At 41.1% G+C, this 23850-nt stretch overlaps 1 protein-coding gene across 2 annotated transcripts in view; it reads left to right on the top strand.

Moving 5' to 3' along the window:
- The window catches only part of CSMD1 (CUB and Sushi multiple domains 1), a 1678033-nt gene that overhangs the window by 520862 nt on the left and 1133321 nt on the right, over positions 1-23850 (top strand). For both annotated transcript variants that reach the window (XM_053286225.1, XM_053286224.1), the window contains exon 3: positions 16219-16331. In XM_053286225.1, coding sequence (XP_053142200.1) covers positions 16219-16331 — 113 coding nt within the window. The remainder of the gene's footprint in view (positions 1-16218; positions 16332-23850) is intronic.

Here is a 23850-nt window from a genome sequence, read left to right as displayed (position 1 = left end):
ATCTCCTCCTCATTTTCCAGACCAAAACTTTGCACAAATTTATTCTGGAATGAACTGTTCCTTATAGCCACGCTGATTCCACACATTAGCCCCAAAGCCCAATTTGAGTGTTAGCCATCACTCAGGAACAGTTTCATTAACAGGTAGCTCCTAGGGACACCAAAGTGGTTTGTGTGGTAGAGCACGATAGCTGCTATGCTACCTACCACCCAACCCATGAAAGAAATGGGCAAATGGGCTGTTTTTAAGAAATGTTTAAGATTTTCTCCAAATCTGCATAGGATCCTATGGGGTTTGGGATGAAAGGTTTAACATTTGTTAAGAATCATCTGCTTTCTCACTTCTTTTGTGGTTGGGTGGTAGGTAGCACCCATCATGCCCTACCAACCAACCAACCAACCAACCAACCCACTTTGGTGTTCCTAGGAGCTACCCATGGGGAACAATGCAGTGCTTTGAGTTCCCCAATGTTCCCTATGGCTGAAACACTCAAAGAACTGGGTCTCATGATCAGTGAGACCCGGTTTGGGAAGGGAAGCAGGGAGAGCGGGCTAAGCCAGCTTTCCCCGCAGACGATCAGGGCAGGAGCCCTGGACATCCAGATCGGCTGCCCACATGATTGCCAGCTCCATCACAGAGCCGGTGGGGGCTGCAGGGTTCAGGGGCCATGCGGCCCCCGGAAGCTCCTGTATACCCTAACCCTGCACGAGCATGCAGGGCATACTGGAGAGACCCCCAGAGCCGGGAGGCAGCTTTTTGCCTCACCCCAGGGGTCTACTCGTGAGTAGCTGCGGTGCGGAGCCACACCGCGGCTACTCACGATCGGGAAGCTCAGGTTAGCGGAGTGCTCACTCTGCTAACCCGGGCTTAGGGGAGGGCTACAAAATGGGTGACCCGCTTTGACTCAACCGGGCTCAGTTGCGAGCCTGGTGAGTCTCATGATCGGTGGAAAGCGGGCTAAGCACCCTTAGCCCGCTTTCCACTGATCGTCAGAATAGCTCCAAAATGTTTCAAGTTTTGTTTTGTCGAAACAACCAGAGCCGGGTCTCACAATCAGTGAGACCTGGTTTGGGGAGCTCAGCGGGGAGAGCGGGCTAAGCCCGCTCTCCCCCAGACAATCAGGGCAGGAGCCCTGGGTGGCCAAATCGGCTGCCCACATGATTACTGGCTCCATGACAGAGCTGGCAGGGGCTGGGGAGTTCAGTGGCCATGCTGCCCTGGAAGCTCCAGTATGCCCTGTGCATGTGCGCAGGGCATACTGGGGAGACCATCGAGCCGGGAGGCTGCTTTTCAGCCTCCCACTGGGGTCTACTCATGAGTACCCAGAATGTTGGGGGCAATATGCTAAATCATTGTAAACCGCTTAGAGAGCTCCGGCTATAGAGCGGTATATAAATGTAAGTGCTATTGCTATTGCTATGCTAACCACGGCGCGGAGTCGCACTGCAGCTACTCACACTAAAAAAAACTGGGTTTGCGGAGCACTCACTCCACAAACCCAGTTTTAGGGGCAGTCTACTTGAGTGGGTTACCTGCTCAGCCAAGCCCGGTGGTCCTCACGGTTGCAGAAAATTGGGCTAGCGGAGGCTAGCCCTATTTTCTGCAATCGTGTGAATAGCCTCCCAGAGTGACTGCTGTTTCAACGAAACTTTTCAGCCATCTGCGTTTTGTTTTGACCTCGAACAAAACACAAAATATGTTTCGTGCACATTTCTACAAACGAGCTCCTCCAAACTTCTATTATCTGTTGACTCTTGCAGGATACTGCACTCTTCCATAAAGAAAGCCTAGGCTGCAATCAGCAACTCATTTATTCCTGATTAATCTGTGAAAGTATGACTGCTCCAAAATTAAGTGGTTGTGGATTATAATCACAGTCTTTGCAAAGGAGTAAATTGGATGCAAGGCAATGAGTTTTTGTACAGTAAGCTCTTTGAAGTACTGTTCTCGTTCTTTTACATAGGAATGATTCTTTGAACTACCAAGTAATTCTGAATTACAGGCCAATATATCCGTAATGCAGACCAATACATTTAACAGTCAGGGACTTAAGAACCTGGTGCACAAAATGAAGAGTCAAACCTAATTTGGAATTTGTATGTTTTGCCTGCTTGGGAAAATAGCAGTTTGAGAAAGGTAATTCAGATCAAGAAGACAGTGCAGGGTAAAAGAAACCAATTTTCCAGTGCCATGGACCAATCTGAATTCTCTCCCTTCCCCATGGCTGCTATTAAATTCTGACCATGTATCTCCTAAAATTTGTCCCTAAAATACTTTCTCATACTACTACTACAATGACAAATATTTATATACTGCTTTTTAACAAAAGTTCCCAAAGTGGTTTATATAGATATAAAAAAATAAAATGGCTCATTTCTCATTTTTCTCATAGGCATAGTGTATTGCCAACTTTTGTTTTTTCATGCTATATCAAGAGTTGCATTAAGGACCGCCACCTAAATGAATGTTTTGTTTTGATGTGCTTATGGAAATCCCATCAACTTTAATGATACTTTGCATGTACCATGGCATGCATAGTATGCCACGGTAGGATGTAGGACAGAACAATTACTCATCCGCCTGGTGGTAACTTTCACCTCCATGCCTAAAAATCCCAAACACACACACACACACACACACACACACACACACACACACACCTACCTTTCTGGCCTTCAAATGGGGCCATGAAGCTGAAGGGAACTGTTTCAAGCCAGCTGTAAAACTGACAGGTTCTGGGTAGGGAAGTCCCTGACCCAACAGGCTTACAACCAGTCTTGCATTAGACTTACAATAAGATGACAATGAAAGGGAGATCAGAAATAGTGAATATTGCAGAAGTGGGGAGCGGGGATAAAAGAGCAGGTGGAACAAGTTTAAATTGGTCAGAGAAAATGCAAAATAGGAGAGCCAGTGGACTCTCAACATTGTGTCATATCCTTTAATTTATTTAAGCAGTCTCATTAATGTGCTTTAACTGAAATAGATTTCAAGCCACATTTGCTTCTGCGGATTGGTTTTTATTGAATACTTTTAGATACAACCTGAATCTAGCTGTGTTTCTCAATAACTGCTTTTGAAACTAAAGAAATGGCAGTATTTGAAGCGTAGCTTGAGGAACTCTAAGTTTATATAATTATCAGAGACCTAAAAAGCAGAAGGATACCAACTACCAGGGGAGTTTAACAGATTTTTGTCTTCTTGACACTTGTTTTACTTAACATTCAAGTTTTAATTGTTGAGGAACTGCCTAAACATGGTAAAATATGATAATGCTAAAATATGCAGGAGAATCAAAATGAGTATCAAATAAGCAACAAATCCCTAAGTACTGCATTTGGTGTGTTAAATATTAATACTAAATACTAAATGTTCTGAGGTAAGCAGTGAGGTGGTAAAGTTTGCAGATAACACTAAGCTATTCAGGATGGTGAGAATCAAAAGGGATAGCAAAGAGCTCCAAAAGGATCTCTCCAAGCTAGATAAATGGGCACAAAATGGCAAATGTTGTTTTGAATAAAAATGTATAAATCCTGAGTTGCCAGTGACTAAATCAGGAAGGAGATTATCCGGTCACAGATGATGACACAAGACTTATGTGTAGCCTTCGGTGACATACTTGCGTGCTGTGAATATGTCCCCTTCAGAGGGAAAGGGGAAACCATTGAAAACCACCCCTCCCATGCATACAAAAGCCTGTGCTTCAGAAGGGGGAACCTATGTGCTGCATACAAGTTTCTTTTGGCTAATGCTGCAGCATTACTCAGGATGTCAGCCAGTAGTAGTAGTAGTAAGAGTAGTAGTAGTAATACAGTAGTAATATAGTAATATATGGCACTTTGAAAGAATGAGAAAATGGTTTCCTGTCCCAAGGGACTTGGCACAAAGGAGACAAGTGAGAAAGAGAACAGAAATGCAAGCAAGGTAAGCAGGGTAAGAATATCCAATGACTGCAGTTACACATACTTAGGCTTATAGTCAATTATGGAAAAGGTGGTTTTTAAGAAGAGATTTAAAAGACATATACGAGGAGGCATCGTACAGGTGTTGCAGGAGAAGGGGGATAGGGGCAGCATAGGAGTCACTTGAGGAAGCACTGGAGATCTTTGGACACTCAATTATTGAGGCGATAATTGCAAGATTCTGTTTTCCAAAACACTTTTACTCCTTTACAGAAATATGCACATGAAAACAGTACCAGAAAGGAGGAAGATCTGCAATTTTAAAAACCCGAGTGTGTGTCTAACAGAGTTGTGGGGCCATTGTGGGATCTACTTAAAATAAAATGGGGGGAAATCTTGAATGTATACAAATGGTATACCTGTGATCTGTATCACAGCCTGATAAATGAAGGCTTTGTCAATATTTTTAAAAGGCGCATAGGAAAAGGCCCTAATGGATAGAATTGAACATACTCTCCTGGTCTAGTAGCATTTAAATACATTGCCTATGATAATCATGTGGATGTCTTTGGTTGCTAGCCAGAGCCTTATTAGAATGTTTACCATTTTCATAAAAGTTAAAACCAAGCTGTCAACCTCTGATCCAGTTGCATGTGTGGTTCGATGCTTTTCATTTCTGTTATTCAGAAGCCAATTGCTATCTGCTATCCATTGCAAATGGCTATCTGCTCCTGGATTCAATTGTGAATATATACGTACTGATGTCATACAATGTCTCTTTTGCAAACAATTAACAGAAGTTATATAAAGGCTTCTTAGCTTCAAGATATTCAGGCAAGAACAATAAAAAGGATTGAAAATGATAGCAGAATCAGGAGCTTGTGAAAGTGAGTATATTAACAGTAAATCTTTTTTATTCTGCTGAGAAGTAGATACGTAGGCTTCTAAGGAACAGAAACTAAAATACTATACTGATTTTTTAAAAAAACAAAAAAACCCACACACATACATAAGCAATCCTTCAGTTATGCTAGCTGACCTGACAACTTTGGGTGACAATTTAAATTAAAGTTGGAACAAAATGTTCTTCTAGCACAATGGAAGATGGAATTACTATTACCTCACTTATGAATAAATTCACCCCTGTAATAAGGTTAAGTAATTGAATAATTATGGATGTTAAGACTGGAGAGGAGACTTTTCTAATAAATTTTCCCCGGAGTTTACAAGTTCTTGACTCTACAGTCTTTGTTCAATAGTAATCAGTCTAATAAAATCATTTCATATTCATATGAATATTTCTTGTCACATGTTGTATACACTTGTATGCTAAAAGACTGAAAAAACAACAAATCAGAAACTAAAGCTGGAGTTTGGATTTTTGTGGTGAATAACTGATATGAAATGACATTAGCCACAACGTAATCTAACCAAGCCAAGAAATTTTAATTTTCTTACACATTAATTTCAAAGACAGCGAACCAAGGGCATGCTTAATTATCCTATTATACATAAAAGTGCATGGTTTGGCTAGATGATGCCTGCACTGTTTAAGGATCCATTTATTGGGCTGAGACCCACTGTTTAGGCTTAAAATTGAAGTCATTAATGCTAAGGAGCCATAACCTTAGCAATCCTGGTTAGTATAGATCAGCAGTTTTTAAACCTATTTTCTCGATAACCTAGTTTCAGGAAATTACTTATTCCCACGGCCCAACAGAATAATTTATTCATGAAATTTTAATAATAATTTTATATAAAAATCAGGATAGGATAACACGTTATTTAAACTACTTATTAACATTTAAGATATCATAACAGATTTAATTAGCAAGGAACCAGTGTCTGATATCACATGATCATGACTCATACTTTGAAAACCACCAGTGTAGATCAAGCTCACAACATCTAAAACTTTTAAGTGTGCACTTTGCACAATGAATGAGCTTTAGTCTGGATGTCAGCACCAGTTCAGTGCTAGCCTGAGTGTCAGCCATGGTTGGTTTTTTAAAAACTTAAAAGTAGCTGTAGCGGGCATTGGATTAGAATGATAACTCTCTGAAGTGTGTTCACCCTCTCCCTGGGCCTGTGCTATTTTGCTGAACTGCTTTGTGCCCTTGAAACATTTGTCCATATTTGTCCTATGTGGTAAAATACAGAGGTACTTTTTTAAAAATTTATGTTTTTTGACATTTTGTATTTTACACACATCTTTCACCATTCCCTCCCCTTCCCCCGGCCCTGAGCCAGACCTTTCCTCCCCTAGCCAGCCTTTGTGGCACTTTGTGGCACCCAGCACTGGCTGGGGGAGGTGGGGAAAGAAAGGAGAGATAGAGGGAAAGGGGAAGAGAGGGAGCAGAGGGGGAGGGAGGAAGAGAAGGAATACACAGCATTGCACCAATAGATGTGAGTAAATCAGAAAGGGTTTTTGGCTTTGTTTTTTATTCTAAGAATAGTTCAAGAAAGTTATTTCTGACCATTTATCTGGTTTATTTATTTTTATGAGGGCCCATTTTTCATTTGCTGCTAACTCGAGCAGTTCATGCACCCATACCTCACTCCTAGGGGGAGTGGGAGATTTCCATTGCCTCAGTATTAATTTCTTGGCTACCAGTAAGCCTCTCCATAGCCATTGTTTAGGACCTGATTGTAGTCTTCAATCAGCTGGGATATACCCCAGCACTGCATTATGGTTCTCCAGTGCAAAAGCTAAATCCATCACTAAATTAATATTCATGATAACCTCCCTCCAGAATCCTCGCAGTCCCATATGCATTAAGTTGGCATGAGGATGATTGCACCTCCAGCAATTACTATTTGAGGCCATTTTTAATCGCTTAAGGTGTAGAGTGGTCCAATAGGCCCTGAAAATAATCTTCTGTTGGATAAGGTGCAATTTAAGATCCACCGAGCTGCATCCATCCATCTATCTATCTATCTATCTATACTTATTTATTTATTTATTACATTTATAAACTGCCCCATCCAGAGGCTCTGGGCAATGTACAACAACTTTAAAAAGACATAAAAACACACAATTCAAAACACAGTGCTAAAACTGTGCTAAAATATAAAAACAATTCAAAAACAATTAAAACCATTTAAAACCAATTAAAATACTTTAAAAAACAACAACACTTTTCAAGGCCATTTAACACTACCTAGAATATCTCGCCATTGCACTGGTGACAATGTATGTGTAAGTTCCAGGTTCCATTTGTCCCTAAGTATATCCAAGCCAGGGTCCATGTCTCCATGCACACAGATATACAGATATTTATTTATTTTTGGGAGAGCGGCCATCTTAATGGCATGCACTAAAGTATCTGGAGTTGCTGGGGCTGCCAGGGCGTCTGGTCCGAATTGAGCAGATATACTATGTTTCAGTTGCATATACTGCCAGACACTTGAAGGGGGTAAATGGAACTCCTCTTGCAGGGTAGCAAAGGATTTGTAGTTATCCTCCTCATTTATCAGCTCTGATAACTGTTCGATTCTTTTTCCAACCAATGTTTCCATAAATTTGGCTGTTTACCTATCAGTATGTGTGAGTTTCCCCACAGTATCATTTTCATGTGGTCATAGGGGTCAGAGTTTAGTTTTCTTGCCAGTTCCTGCCAGGCATGACGGGCTGCTTCTATTGTAGGAGATTGGCAGTGGGGGTGCTTAAGATAACTGGAGCCCAGTGCATCCAGTTCTAAAGGTTGCAGTTCTGCGAAGTCTTCTAAGGGTTGCAGTTCCGCTAGCTCCACTTGTGCCCATTCTGGCCTTTTACCTTTCATTTTGGATCGCCAATTTGTGCAATTCTGCTGGATAAGACACAATTTAATATCCATCGAGCTGCATTTAACACTACCTAGAATATCTTGCCATTGCACTGGTGACAATTTATTTGTGCAATTAAAAATGTGTTATGATACAATCTAAGGTTCACCAGGATAAAGCCTTCTGTCTTTGCAGCTAGCTGGAGTTTGGTATAAGCAATCCGAGGCCTGCTGTTTCCCCAGAGAAACCTCCTCACTATTCTGTCCATTTCTTTGAAGTACCTTTGAGGGATAAGGAGTGGAAGTCCTCTTAAAGTGTAAATACATCTGAGCATAACATTCATCTTTATCATGTTTATCTTGCCCCACAAACTCAAAGGGAGGTCAGCCCCTTGGAGGCGATCAATCATAATCTGTGTAACTATTTTATCTAAGTTAGTGTTAGCTACCAGAATAGGTTGCTTAGTAATCAGAATTCCTAGGTATTTCAGGGAGTCTATTTTCCATGTAAAGGGCTAGGATATTTTCCTGCTAGAAAGAGGTAATTTCCCTATGGACATAGCCTCAGATTTACACCAATTAATGTTGTGTCCTGAAAGGTCCCCAAATTGGCGTAATCCTCTCTAATAAAACGCTTGGTGTCCGTCCGTGGACAGACACCAAGCGTGCGTTCGTGCCTGGCCTGTTCTGGGCATGCACGAAGCGCATGGCCAGAACAGGGCAAGGGAGGCACGAAAGGCAGGACCCGGTGGCCATCTTGGGCGGCCAGAAGCAGCCGCCCCGAAGAAGCCGGAGAAGCGGCAGCGGGGGAAACTGACCGAGGCGGTGGCAGAGCCGCCGCCTCGGCCAAAAGAGACGGAGGCCGGGGGCGGAGCGGAGACCATGCAACTTTTTAAAAAATTGCTCCCGCGGCCGACGCTGCCAACCGGCTTGCATCCCTTGCGCCAAAAGCGGCAGTTCGGCAAGAGGCTTTGCACAGAGAGGAGCTCTGCTTGCGAGCTCCTCTCTGCCTCTTAAATTAAGGACTTCCTTCGGCCGACAGCAGCCGGCCAGGGTAAGGGGGACTCGGCAGCTGGGAGGGAGGGTTGGTGGCATCGGCCGCGGAAGCAATTTTTTAAAAAGTTGCATGGCCTCTGTTCCGCCCCCGGTCCCGGCCTCCGTCTCCCCGGCCTGGCGGGGGCAAGTCCCTGGGCCAATTTGGCCCTTAAAGGTGGTGGGGGGACACAAAGGAGCTGGGAGGGTGGCCGGACGGCGGAGGGAGGGGGAATGGCGGCGGGGGGCCAGGAGCGCCGTTACTAGCGCCCGTTATTCAACGGGCCAAAATTCACTTGTAATTCCATAAGTTTAGGGATAGATTCCTGCGGTTTTGCCAGAAACAAAATATGAATATGATGAATATTTATATACTGCTTTTCAACCAGGGTCCCCAAAGTTACATACAGAAATTAATTAATTAATTAATTAATTAAATCATTTACAGAAGGGTATCATCAGCATATAGCACAATTTTAAGTTCTTGTCCATACACCTCAATCCCCTTAATACCACCATCTTGCCTCACTGCACAGGCCAAGAGTTTGAGGGCCAAGTTAAAGAGCAGAGGGGATAGGGGGCAACCCTGCCTGACCCAACACTTTAGAGGGATGGGTCCTGTCCACTGGCCAATATTCACAGAATCAAATGGAGCTGGGTGGGCCACATATTAGGGGCTGGGTCCTCTTCCAAATCAAGAGGGGTGGCAATTTTAATACATAACAGCATTGCATACAGAGGTACTGTTATGTTTCTCCGACAGGGCAGATAGCAGCAGTTTGTTGGGGCAAATGGCATGGAGAAAGTGTTAACTACCTTCCCCAGCATAATGACCACAGATGCTTTGAATTGATCTCCTCCAGATGCTTTGAATTGGATGATATAAAAACAGATTCCCCTTATCTAATTTGGCCTAAAGAAGACGCCCGCCTAAACATTAGCAATGAGAAAATGAGTCACTTATACATGTGAAAATGAGTCACATATACCATTGTACCAAGTGAAATATAAAAGTATTATCTCATAAATAGATGTATGCCTGGCTACAGAAACAGGCAACTATTTAAAGATCTTTACAGCACAGAATCAGATCTACTGTACTAGCCCACTAGGGGGCAATAATTGTTCAATTTACTATTTCCTCAATTTTTGATGTTTGAGATGTCTTAACTTTATGTCTTACTTAAATACATAATTTATTTTTGCCAGTGAATTAATATCTGTTGATCTATTCTTTTTATATATTTCCACTTTATTATGATTTTATTGTTTTATTTTGTTTACTGCCTTAAACACTTATTGGAAAGGTGGTTTACAAGTTTTATATATATGCTGCTTGGAAATTGTTAGGTTAGTGACTAAAGAAATGATATATTATCTACATTGACTTATGAAAAACATAACAAAATTCAGACTGTATCACCTAAAATCATAAGTGGAAAGCTTTAATGAATTTGGGAAACATAGTTTTGCTCTGGTATGATCAAAGAGATTGTGCTGGTGGTGTTATCAAAGCAGATAAACTGTCCTTCAAACAGTCTCAAAACATTAAAAGTTTTCCCTCATATGGAGCGATGTAATTCAGAAAAAGTTACATATGTCAGCACAACTTCAGATAACGGCCTGAGATTTGATCAAGCAGCAAATCAAAGGAGAATCAGCAGACATTTGTCAATATAATACAGCTCCCAATAGTAGCCCTCATCTCTGAGCTGAAAATATTTACTAGGGCAATGTAAAATCAAGTTATAGCCACCAGAGTATTACATAAATATATCCTGAAATTAGATATAGGGTGCTTGTTGACACACAAAAAAAGCTCCGCATATGGTGAGCTTATAGAATTTACAGTATTAGTGCAGTGTTATCTCACCTTAAGGCGTAACCAAGTTAGGAAAACACTACACTGTTATGAGAACATGCTTTCATATTATTGATGTCAAATTTTCAGTTCTGTTGAGATGTATCTGTACTACACAGAAAAACAGTTGATCATCACTGACAGATAGCATTATGCTGTAGATAGACTAGGAAGACTATGGTAATGGTAGATATTGTTAATTGGTATGATTTCCTTAACATTTTATTCATATTTTTAATAAGGTTCAAAGGTAAAATGAGTACATACATTAACAAAGAGATCACGTCCCATTCTGAAACTCAAATATATTGAGGCTCGCCACACGAGCTGTGTGGAGAGCCTGCAGGGGTTTGTGTGGGGAGAGTATGTCGGCCGCCCACATGATTGGTTGGAGCGGCAGCGATTGAGGGTCTCCCAGCCCCCAGAAGTCCCAGAATGACACGCATGAGTGCACAGGGCATTCTGGGGAGCCCCCCGATGCTGGGAGGCCCTCCCGGTCAGGGGTCTCCTCATGAGTTGCCACAGCACCGCAGCGACACACAACCAACTAAACAGAGTTAGTGGAATGCGCGTTCCGCAAACCTCATTTAAGGGGAGGGGGAATTAAGTGGGCTTGCTGCCAGGCAGTACATTGCTCCCAGCAGTTCACACGGGTGGTGGAAACCGGGTTGTGCTCCCTTAGCCCAGTTTCCACCACGCGTGAGAATAGCCTCATTGTATTATAACCATTGGAAATTAAAGTTACCAAGGAAATTAAGCATCAAAGCATATGCAGATACAGTCAAATGTGTCTTTCCAAAAAGTCTGTTAAATTAAGGAAGGGCTTTGGATGGGTTTTGATTAATATACACTACAAAGAGGTGCCAAACAGCACAGAAGCCATGAGAATGACCAAATCTCTGGATAACTGAGCCTGATAGGAGAACTAGGTGCCATATATAAAGATAGCAGTTTTCTAGCTGAAAGGAAACCCCTTTCTATTGGGATCTAATGGGCATATATGCACGATCAAGATAAGTATAATAAGCAGCATCCAGACCAACACTGCCCTTGTGCTAGCATTCCAGAGTTTCAGAGCAGCAACAGAGAAGGCCCGTCTCTTTTCACCCACCACGATGCATAGTAGTAGACTCTGGGCTACATTTTACTACTAGCTTAAAATGATTTAACTGTGGCTGCAATAAGAAGCATAGGAATAAACCATGTAGCAGTACCCTAGATCATGTTGCATCATAAAGTAAGAAAAGTTTTAAAGAGATTTAAACTATATAAAATAATAAGAGCTAATATGCACTAAAAGGATATCATATAATATACACAGAAATATAAATCAGTAAAGTAGTAGCCAGGAAGTTGTGGGTCTGTAAGTTGGTGGGCTGTCACACTAAGGCAGTAGGTGTGGCTGTCCTCTAGTTCATAGAGGTGGGCACTGGGCACGCATGGGAGGTCACCATCCGCCAGACATTAATCGCTGCAGCACAGAACCTGGTGACACTGTAGGTGTCAGCAGGGTTGCTATCGGAGAGCAGCAAAGAGGTGTAAAACTGGTCCGTTCACCCAGGATAGCCATGTAATAGTGATAAGATGAGGGAGGCACAGATGTCCCTATAGAACAGGCATTGCAGGAGAACGTGCCCTGTTGTTTCGACCTGCCCTGAGCCACAGGGGCACTTGCACTCTGAGATTGGGATCTTCCTATAGCGACTTTCAAGCACAGCTAAGGGAAGCACATGGCAGTACACCAGTGTAATGACCCTCCTGTAATTTGGGAGTTCCAGTTGCATTAGGTATGGCAAGGGGGAGATGACATACCTGAGTCCTTCACTGACAGGGAAGTTTGGAGTCTTGCCTGTGTCAGAATAGTGCTCTATATCCGTAATATGTTGCTTGATGAGTGCCTTGGCCGGGTCGTACCCCAAGTTAACTAAGTGAAGTAGGGATAGGCCCAGGGACTTTATTTGAGTTCGTTTTGAGTCCATGTATTTGCTGTCTGTTTCCAACTGGATTGGAAGTCATCACATAGCATTAGGGGGCTAGGCTTGAGGAGGAAAGGGAGAGCTTTAGCTGGTAGTTCAGTATGGTCATCCATACCTTTGCCCCCACTTTCATCAGGCCTGTCTCTAGTCAGAGGATAGAGTTAGATACACAACTTGGTACTTGAAGAACTGCTCTTAGGAACTTTGATTGCACACGTTCCAGAGTGGAAAAGTTGGGGAAGGGGCCGAGCTGGGCACTGTAGAGTGCTATCAGCTTGGCTTCATACAGTTTTAGCGCTGCGGGTATACAGTGGCCACCTCTTGTTTTGAAGAACTTAAGAATAGCAGAGGAGTTCCTCTGTGCATTTAGTGCTGCATAATCCCCATGTGTCTTCCTAGAGCTGGAGGAATGCAGGACTATCCCCAGATATTTAAAGCAAGGGACCAGTTCTATCTTGTACCCATCTATAAACCAGGAGCGGGTTTGGGGTCTTTTGGCAAAGGCCATGATATTGGTTTTGTGATAATTAAGCAACAGCAGATCTTCCTTGCAATACTGGGCCAATGCCTTCAGTGCTCATTTAAGGCCAATTGGGGTCCTTGAGTGTATCGCTGCATCATCCTCATATAATCGGGTGGAAGTGTGGGCTCCTGGGAGTTTAGGGAGATGGAAGTCTAAGTTGCTAAGTTGCCCCACCATTGTATTGATGTAAAGTTGAAGATGCTCAGCAGCCTATCTGTACAAGCTAGAACAATTCATATTCCAAACCAGGTACAGTAAATACAAATGTTGCCTAGTCCTCTAGAAACTGGCATAAGAATTAAAGGGATAAGACAGTCCTGCAAGGGGAAACTGTGAATGAACACTATGAATTACAGAAAGTCTCAATAGTATCTTATGAGCTTCTTTTAATATCCTTCAGTGATGTACTAACTCTGTACTGTAGCTTTTCAGCTGTATTTTATTTACATTTGGATTTACTCAGAAGTAAATTTGACTGGGATAAATGGGAGTTGATATTCCCACTAGATATGCTTTGTATTGCAGTTTGAGATACTTCTTTTCATTAAGCTGTTGGTGTCTGTCTGTCTGTCTATCTGTCTCCCTCCCTCCTTTTAACTACATATTTTACAGCATTATATTATTTTGACTCCAGTAGGTCATATTCACTGGCACTAGTTCATTGATTCTCATCCCGACAGAAGCTGTAATGAGGTACTTGGTTTTATTAACTGTGGTAGAAGGCCAAACCTGAGGAGTTATTTTATATTTTCCCATTTTGTATCGTCGTTCTGTTTAGTAAACAGTAGCAGTGGGACCAACACTGCAGGAAAATATTGATTGCTGCAACACCAAGAAATACATAGTAGTATGCATTCAGTTTCTTATAATTCTGAATAGAGGTGTGATTCAAAAGGGTCTAAGAATCCAATAGAGAATGCATCTAGGAAAAAAGAGTATGTTTCAAAATGTGGGACTGAAATTCTGTTTCATAGCAGCAGCCAGCCCTCCAGCACAAAGGAGAAGGAATGTTGCATTGTGCTAGTTTTCTGTTGCCCTTTTGTACATTTAAATCATCTTCAAATTGGGGAGGGATATTTAAAATGTCAGCCAGGAATGTGAGGTTGAAGAAAGCATCATACAAGAAGCATGGGACTTTCAAACCTAAATAATCCTTGGATTAAGGGGAAGAGCTTTTTTCCATTAGCAGCCAGAATACAAATTGTATTTAAGGCCTCTGAACTGAAATAGGAAGAACAGTTTTGCAAGAAGCTTCATCAGAATAGACCCACCTCCTTTCTGTGTTTTTTCCAGGAAGCAACAGAAAAGGAGAACAGTTTTTAGAATGGCCCCTGGTTAGTTAGTGCCTAGTGTCAGAAGCATTTCCATTGTCTATTCCATTTCTGTGTTTAGTGTCAGAAGCATTTCCATTGGTCTAATGTGTTTTATTTGTTCTTAAGGACATTAGTACATAGCTACATTTGACTAGATGGCAATTTGACTAGATTTGCATTTTAATTTTTTTATTAGTTTTACAATATCTTAACAATCCAGTTACATTTAATTAAGTAAATATTGACTTCCCGCTTACCAGTCTGCACGGTTCATATTAGCTATACAAATCTACCATTGCTATAATAATTGAAAACATATATACTCCACATTGCAAACTCGATTTTACCCTGCCCAACCTGCTTTTGTTACTAAATTTCAAACCTTGCTGAAAGGTCCATATTGGAAAAATAGTTCTTTATGTAAAGTAGGAATGGTTGCAATTTGACTAGATTTGACTAGATGATATTGCACCATCATCCCATCTAGCATGTTATCTCTAGGCATGTTATCCCAGGAACAGCAGGAGAGGAAGGAGGTGGGGAAAGCTGCAAACAGCCAAAGAAGAGTCATGGAGAGAAAACAGTTCAGGTTTTGGGGGGATGTGCCAGCCCCCCTTGATCAGTACTATCAAGACACAAATCAAAGCTGGACAACATTTGATTCAGGCTGGTTTGTACATATATAAAGATGTACCATCTGGAAAGAGAGAGGAGCTTATGAAGATGAATCAGACCATTTGTTTCCAGTATTGTCTACACTGACTGGTGGCAGCTCTGCAGGTTTTCAGTCAGATATGCTTTGTCTGCCCTAACTGGGGATGCCATCTTGGACGTTCTGCATCTCCGATATATGCTCCAAAACTGACTTTTAAATCCTTAAATTAGACCATCAAGGTGCATTGCTTGTAAACTTCTTGTTATTCATGAACTGGTTCAAAAGTGTATTGAACCAGTTCAACTGCTTATTGACTTGAACTCTCACTGGAATAAACAAAATTCTTCTTCCAGTTTTAGATTGTCATCAAAGGTAGAATGTTATACAATCTGGGAATACAACCGTGAGCCAGCGTGGTGTAGTGGTTAGAGTGCTGGACTAGGACCGGGGAGACCCGAGTTCAAATCCCCATTCAGCCATGAGGCTTGCTGGGTGACTCTGGGCCAGTCACTTCTCTCTCAGCCTAACCTACTTCACAGGGTTGTTGTGAAAGAGAAACTCAAGTATGTAGTACACCGCTCTGGGCTCCTTGGGGGAAGAGTGGGATATAAATGTAATAATAATAATAATAATAATAATAATAAACAGTTTAAACTATTAAACAGGCAAAATAAAAAGTGCTGGTTATTACCTATAAAGCCCTTAGTGGCTTGGACCCATGCTATTTAAGAGAATGCCTTCTTCGTCATGAACCCGGCCACCTATTTAGATCTTCAGGCCTCAGGGGAGGTTCGTCTGAGGGTGCCGCCGGCTCTTCTGGTGGCAACTCAAAGGTGAGCCTTCTCTTTAGTTGCCCCAGGGCTGTGGAACTTCCTGCTGAGCTTAGAGCTGTTCCATTCCTGTTGGCTTTTAGGAAACAACTGAAGATGTATCTCTTCAGCCAAACTTTTTAGTTAGTTGGTGTGTTTTTATTGGATTTATATGTTTTAATTGTTAAAGACCTTTGCTTTGTTTTGTGCTGTAAACCACCTAGAGACTTGGGTAGCGGACAGTAAGCAAATTTGTTAAATTAAATAAATAAATGGATGGATGGATGACAAGGGTGTTTAGTTTTTGTTGCTATGATTAACAAATACTATGAGTTTTGGTTTTTTGTTTCTCATTACATACATTTTCCTTCTATATCTTGCAGGCTTTCAGGATTCCAGCTGCCATCATCTATCGTGAGCACAGGTTCTATTCTCACTCTCTGCTTCACAACTGACTTTGCTGTGAGTGCCCAAGGTTTCAAGGCTATATATGAAGGTAGGATGCTGTATCTATTTTTATGCTGTAGAAAGCCATTGCAGAATTCATGGAGAAAACATTTATATGTGAAAAATTGTTGGTTGGATTGGAAAGATTTGAACCCAATTGTAGACTTGTAGAATGATAGTTTTTAGGTTTTCCATGTGAAAGTGATCTATGTTGGTAATCTATATATATGGCAGGCTGCAAAATACTGTAATGATTATATTATGAATTATGTTTTGGAAAACTGTATATGTTGATTCCATTTCTTTATACAGCTTTACCTATCATTATATTTGTCCATAACATTTGGGAAAACTACACACACACAAACAAAGGCGGACCTAGATATTTGTGGGGGTTCCTTTCCCGGCTGCAGCCACAGATACTGAAACCACAAATATAGAGGCATTGGGGGCTATCGGATCGTGGGGGTTAGGTTCCCAGTTGGCTTGGAAATTGCTAAAAAATGCCAAAAATTGAAATCTGTTAATGAAACTTTTTGTCATTAGTAGAATGGCAAGCTTTTTCAGAATATTAATAGCTTCCTTTGACAAAAATATTGCTATTGGCCACTGAGCAGTAGTTGGGTATTGATTCTGAAGTTTTGTAATGGAGGTGTATCTGAATTTCACAGGTGACGTTCCTATTGACTTTGTGTCTAATAATCTTTTATGTTGTGTTGTTGAGAAGTTTGTCCCAGTCGCGATCCTGTAGTGAGTAAGGGGGTGGAGTCAGAAAGGAAAAGGGAGGAAAAGGAGAATGAGAAAATGGAGTTGTTGCTGAATAAACATTTAGTTAGCCTACATAAGATTTCCTTGGGTGTATGAGGAAAGCAGCTATAACACATTTTGATATTTTGGAGGGCAAGCAAGACATAGCTTAATTCTAGTAACTGTGCATGTTTGTACTGAATTTCCTGGGATATTAAAGGCCTGGACTATGTTCCTGGAGACATCAGAGTTTCAATGAATTCTGTGCAGGGCTATTCAGGAGTTTAGTACTTGCGGGTTGGAGGTATGGTTAATGGAAACATGCCTCTCCTTAAACCATTTTGGATTTTAAATTTCTCAAAACAGTAATAATATGTATTTAGAACTTGTAGGCCTGCATGCATTTATTCCTTCCCCACCCCACCCAAACCATATTGGCACAGAGGGGAGAGAGACTGAAGGGAAAAGGACAGCCAATGAGAAATTTCTGCCAAGTCAGACTGCAGCGATTCTACAGTATGGATGCTAATCACAAGGGCTGAATTCACCAACAACAATCTATCCACCAATGGACAACTATAATGACCAAATAAATTTTGTATACAAAAATAGACAGATGTGATATAGTGCAACTACTAGGTCAGATCAGGTTCAATAAGCAATACCATTCATATAACCTGCATGTATCAGCTACTTTATAAAGCAACAATAGCATATACATTATGATCAAGAAACTGTATATAGTGTTGCAAATGGCACTGCTCCCTACTATGAGTAGATTCTTGACAATGAATATTTTAACACTTTTCATTGTTTTATTATAGGTTTGGGACCATTTCAGGGAGAATTCTCCCTCCCGCCCACATTTGCTGGTGGATGGCATTTAGCCTGGATCACCCTTTGAAACATCAGTGCAAGAGTAGATATTGCACACTTGTGTGCCATTGGCATTGTGCACTTGTGTTCCAAAAGGAGATGTGTGAATGAGAGTCATCTACCAATAAGTATAATGTTTCAGTAAAGCTATGTGAAAAATAAAACCCTTTTAGATTGTGGCAAGGACAGAAGTTGCTGTAACTCAAGCTGGTCTGAGACTCCTCTACTCACCACCATGCAATAAAGTAGTCTTGACGACAGGCCTGGAATTAGGGTTGTCATAACTCCTTCCTTGAGTTTTTATTGACAGCAAATCTTTAGTAAAGTTTATTTTTAAAAATCACTTGTTTACAGGTATATTTTACAAGGCACTTGTTCTATTTTTGTTAATGTGTAACAATATAATCTCCAAGTACTATGGTCCAAAATATAATTAGGAACCCCACCCCCTGCATATTGCTAGAGTGGACCCAAAACACCCTTCCCATTTTCTCCATCAAATTCTCAGGCAAAAACTAAACAAAACCGAGGCCAATTTTTTCAGCTTTTGGGGGACTGAGTAGTTCTAATGAAATTCTAATTTATAGATCACATCTGCTTTTCACATAAAGGAAAAGGAGCCCTTTGGGGACAAGGATCCATCTTATTTATTTGTTATTTCTCTGTGTAAACCACCCTGAACCATTTTTGGAAGGGCGGTGTAGAAATTGAATAAATAATAATAATAATAGATTTGTGTCTCTTGATAAAAGCCAGTGAGGCTATTCTCATGTCTGGAGGCTAGGCAGGCGGGGAAGGCTGAACTGAATTTACCTTCCCCCAGATGATCTCAGTGTTCTCCCCTTCACCTCTCTGCCATGCAGCTCAGCCGTGCACACAAGTAGCACTCCCGGGAGCCGTGCAACTTTCCAGAAGCTGTCCTGGCCCCTGGGAACCCCAGAATGCACGGTGTGATGAGTGCGGTGCATTGGGGGATTCCCCCATCAGATGGGACTCTGTGTGCCCATCTTTGTGCCTACTCAGGCACCCATCTCTGTGTCTCTTCATGCAGCCCAAGGAGACCAATGATCCCAGCAGCCGAAATAAGGGCACACGTGTGCACTTGGCTAAGAGCTGGACTTCAAACTAGGGTTAGGCTAGGTGGGACTGCTGGAATCCATGTGGATCCTGGCACTCCACACGAGAAACCTAATGCAGGCTGGGCTGTCCTAGCATGAGTTAGGCTGCTTGTGAGAACAGCCTTAACATTTGAGAGCTTTTAATATTCCCTCTAATGTCTGGGTCTTTGTGATGGAATGTACATATAGAAGCTGGAGAGTGAGTCCATGAAAGTGTGTGTTGCCATAATAACCAAGCACAGAATGTTTGGGAGTAGGGATTTAAATAAGGACAGTTGGTAGGAGTAGACAGTTGGAGGTAGTGGGAGCTGAGAGTTAGGAGTGAGAGGTTTTACAGAGCGTAGCAGAAAGATTGGTTTATGTGATCTGAACAAGAGAAATTGTTCAAGAGTTTGTGTGAGACTTGAATGGTGAATATGTGGAGACTGTGGAGCCAGCATTACACTCGGGCAGTGCTCTAAAAGTGGCGGAGTGTTAAGCCTGGGAAAGAAACCTTGAATGTGAAAGGTTTCCAGAAACGAAACATTCTGGTGACAGACAGGAAGGTCTGAGTTTATTCACTAAATATGCACACCAAGTTTTATTTACCTCTGTCCCAGTCATATAACTTCCCTATAAGTTATCAAGAAGGAAAAACCACTCAGAGAGTCAAGCAGCTGATATACTTAGCAACTTTGTAAGAAGTTTATGTGCCCTGCCTTGCAGAGATCTTTATTCCATTCAGTTGTAAACAATAAACTTATTCTTGTATTTTTGTTCTACACCTCAAGTTTTGTTTCATTTGTACACTGAACATTTATGCCTATCCTGCGCTTGCGAGGCTACGTGACCAAGGTGTTGAGTACCAAGAGCAGGGTAATAAGTAATCATATGGTGGCAGCAAAAGACAGTAAAAACTGAATAAATTCCCAGAACCTGGGAAGTTGTTATAAAACAATACAAAAACAAATCACATCCCTGGACTTGAGAGGGGCACCAGGGTGGGTCCCTGACAGTCTTGGATAAAAAATAGCCAAATTTCAAGGATGTGGTCAAGAGAATATGAAGAATGTAAATGCTTTTCTACAATGATGGAAATGAAAATGAAACTTTTAAAAAAACTGTTCGTAAATCTGCAGTCAGGCCTTTGTATTGCATACCAAAGCAGAAGTTCAGTGATGCTTTCAAAGGAATAACTCTACAGTTATGTTGTTGTTTGCTGCAGCTAATTGAGGTACTGCTTTCCAAATCAATTAATGCAGATTTATTCAGCACTTCACACAGTTATTGACACATAAATCCTTTTGGTTTCTATGCAACTTAAGCATAAATCTATGCAAATGATTGTAGGTTTAGGACTCTATCTTTCAAGTGAGGACCCTTCTGTTCATTTGATTTCATTCTTTTCACAGGCTTACACGTGTACAGCATTCTGTCTTTTCTTAGTAGTAACAATATTTACTGCATGACTATACATAATTGTTTTTCATGTATAGGGAAGGGGCAGGACTGAACAAGCATTATGGGGGGGGAATAAGTTATTAGAAATAAGTAAGAACAAGGGGGAAATGTTGTAACTGATATGTACCACAGAACATTAAATATTTTTCAAAGTTACTAAGGATTTGAAATGTAGACACACTTGAAATGGTGTCCCACTAAGCCAGAGAAAATAATCCATGCATATGATCCATGCATTTTTAGTTCACATCTACTTTTAAATGACTGATTTAGTTTGTAATTCATAAATGTGTTCATTATGCAGGGTACTATAAAAAAAATCTAACCAAAATGAGAAAATTTTATTTCAAGTATATTCTTGCTCATCACAGTGAAATGAAATGTCATTTTATCTCAGGTTGTTCTCTACTTCCTTGAGCCTGAAAATGGCAAACATCAGGCACTCAACATAAATCAGGAACAGTTAATTCATTCAGATGCCAACTGTATTTTTCATGTAGAAGTGGAGAGCGTGCTTTCTTCGTCATCTGCAACAAGAACCTGTAAGCACTCGACTGAGTATATCACATAGACAATCATCTATTTTTCAAGATAATATTTTTGTCAATGCCAAGATAGCTTCATACAGCCTTAACTCTTCCTTCCTCAATCTTAAGAACAAGTTTTCCTTTTTGTCTTAAAACTTTAAGCTATAAGCTTTCTTCTCTTCTCTTTTCCCCCTCTTTAAGCTTCCAAAGTATGCTTCTGATGTCCTACATTAACATTTATACAAGGAGTTACCTCATTTGGTCTCGTATATGTTTCCCTATAACTTCTTTTTCTAGATCTCTTTTCGCACCCATAGATGATAGTACATTTCCATGGTTATAGTATATTTCCATGGATTTTGGTATCATTCCAAAATCCTATTTCAGATTCACTTTTTTGTTTTTTGCAGTCCAAGGGCCTTTCCAGACCATTATTTTTTACATGCAAACACAAATATGAAGCCATTAGAATGTTGTGCCATGTTATCTTAATGTATTTTCTTAAAGTAGCACTTCTGCAGTTGTAGAATTGCATTTTCCAAGCACTCAAAAAGCAACATATTTTGCTTGACTGGTAGAATTGCCACTCATTGCTTCTATTGCTTTCTGGAGTGCTATATGGTTTGTGTTTCAAAGAACTGTATTGTGTTTCAAAGCTATCTCAAATAAAATCTTTTTTAAAAAATACACACACAAAACCTCTTTTTAAATGTCATTGCATAACATTTAAAGCTACAAACCAATCAAAGAAATTGTAAAATACAGGATAAATTTCAAAATAAGAACATCAATGCTAAATGCATATTCAGGTTTATCATATGTAGAATGCTCTCCCTGCTTACCATGAATGAGATGAGAAACATTTAGTCAAAATATCCTGACCCTCTTGGCTTTTGCATCAGGTTCTAAATACATTCCAATTAATTTCAATGGAATTTACTTCTAAGCAAGTGTGCTTACTGAATATACTATCAATGGGCATATCAATGGTCTTCTTGCTGGGAATTCTTATATAGCTTTGAGATGGCAGATGGATATAAAGAGGCAAATCAATTACACATAGTGAAAAGCTAGTTTATGCATTATGCAGTACTAGACAATAATGTTTTCCGCCTTTTAAAAATCTAACAAACACTAAGGTTGTTCACATGACCAGTAATGATGGTGCGGGGTGGGGGGAGGCCGGCTCCTGCCCACTCCCCACACACGATCAAATCTCTTTCCATGGTTCTGCTGCTTGTGCAGCATACAAGCTGCACTGCAATAAGTGGCAGAGCAGCAAGCCAGAGGGGGAAGCCCAGCAGCCCTTGATACACTGTGTCTATGATCTCTTTTTGCTTTGCAAAGAAAAGCATCTGGAAACTAACCAACCCTTCCAAAATGGTCAAGCCTTATTCGGTGTGACTCACTTTTACATTAGCTGATACATGGTATCTATAAGCAGAAGCAAAATCATACAATGAGCATTAAAGGGCATTGGTTCACTTCTAGATGTTAACCTACAGAATTTCTGGCGCCACTTCAAATCTTTCCAAGTAATAAGTAGATCTGACCCTGCAAGATTTAATAAGATTGTAGCCCAAGAGGTTATTGCCACAGGCAAGACAATATGATACTAATACATAAAGTATGAGACAAAGGGTATCCAGTGAAGCTTAACAGTACATTATTGTCTAGTACTGCATAACGCATAAACTAGATTTTCACAATGTGTAATTGATTTGCCTATTTATATCCTTCTGCTGTCTCAAAGCTATGTATGAATTGCTGGCAAGAAGACCATTGGTATGCCCATTAATAGTGTACTCAGTAAGCACACTTGCTAAGGAGTAAATTCCATTTAAATTAATCAAAACGTATTTAGAACCTGATGCAAAATCCAAGAGGATCAGGAAATTAAGACCCTTCATCAATTTGTTTTGTTGTTAGCTACCTTGGGCTGCCTCCCACACATATGACATTACAGTCAGCAGGAGTTTTGGGTCTGTAATAAATAACTGGTTGTTAAGAAGCTTCTGTTTCCTCCAGAGATCAACAGAAAGGCAAAAACTCCTAAAATCTAGACTGCCTGCTCTTATGCTCAAAGCAAGTGCAATATTGTCCAAGTGAGACTTCAGGAGAGGAGACTTCATTTTTAGGATTTCAGATTCTGTCAAACAAACCCAGAAGGAAGTCCTGAGGCTGTTCTCATGTGTAGGCAAAACTGGGCTAACAAAAGCAAGCCCAGTCTTGCCCGCGGGTGAGAACGGCTGGGATCGTGCCCAATCCCAGCGGTGCTTCCAGTGGCAAACCTGCCGAGCCACCCAGCCTCTTAAGCAGGGTTAAGAGAGTGAGATCACATTTTACTGACCGTCTACCAGCCCCAGCTGCTTCAAGTCGGGGCTGGGAGACTGTGGGCCTCCCAGCCAGCCTCAGAAGGCTCCCCATAATGCACCACACACTCATGTGTTGCATTGTGGGAGTTCTGGGAGCTAGTGAATGTCTGGGTGAGTGATCTGCTTGCCCAGCAAGATAGACCAGTATTGTCGTTTTAAGGCTGCCTCCCCTGTAGTGTGGAACCCTTTCTCTGACTGTGAGAAAGAGCTCACTTTATGCCCGAGAACTCTTTAGGCAGTGCTACATAATTTGGAAAGTTTGAATGCTGCAATATGATAAAAACATTACATCATGCCTGTCATGTAGGCAAACTAGTTATGTTAATCATGTTACAACCTCTGGTTGACTCAAGCTGAAATGCAAAGTGTGAAAGCTGTATAAGAATTGCTCCAAGGTGCTTGCCCCCTTCCTTACTAGCTCTAATTTCCCTCCAGTGTGCACATATATCACTTACATGCCCAAACCTCCTTAATCCCATCAGGTT

Source organism: Hemicordylus capensis, chromosome 1 (genome assembly GCF_027244095.1).
Source record: "Hemicordylus capensis ecotype Gifberg chromosome 1, rHemCap1.1.pri, whole genome shotgun sequence".
Lineage (NCBI taxonomy): Eukaryota > Metazoa > Chordata > Lepidosauria > Squamata > Cordylidae > Hemicordylus > Hemicordylus capensis.
Note: the sequence above shows the minus strand (reverse complement) of the source record. Positions and strands in the feature narration are given on the sequence as shown.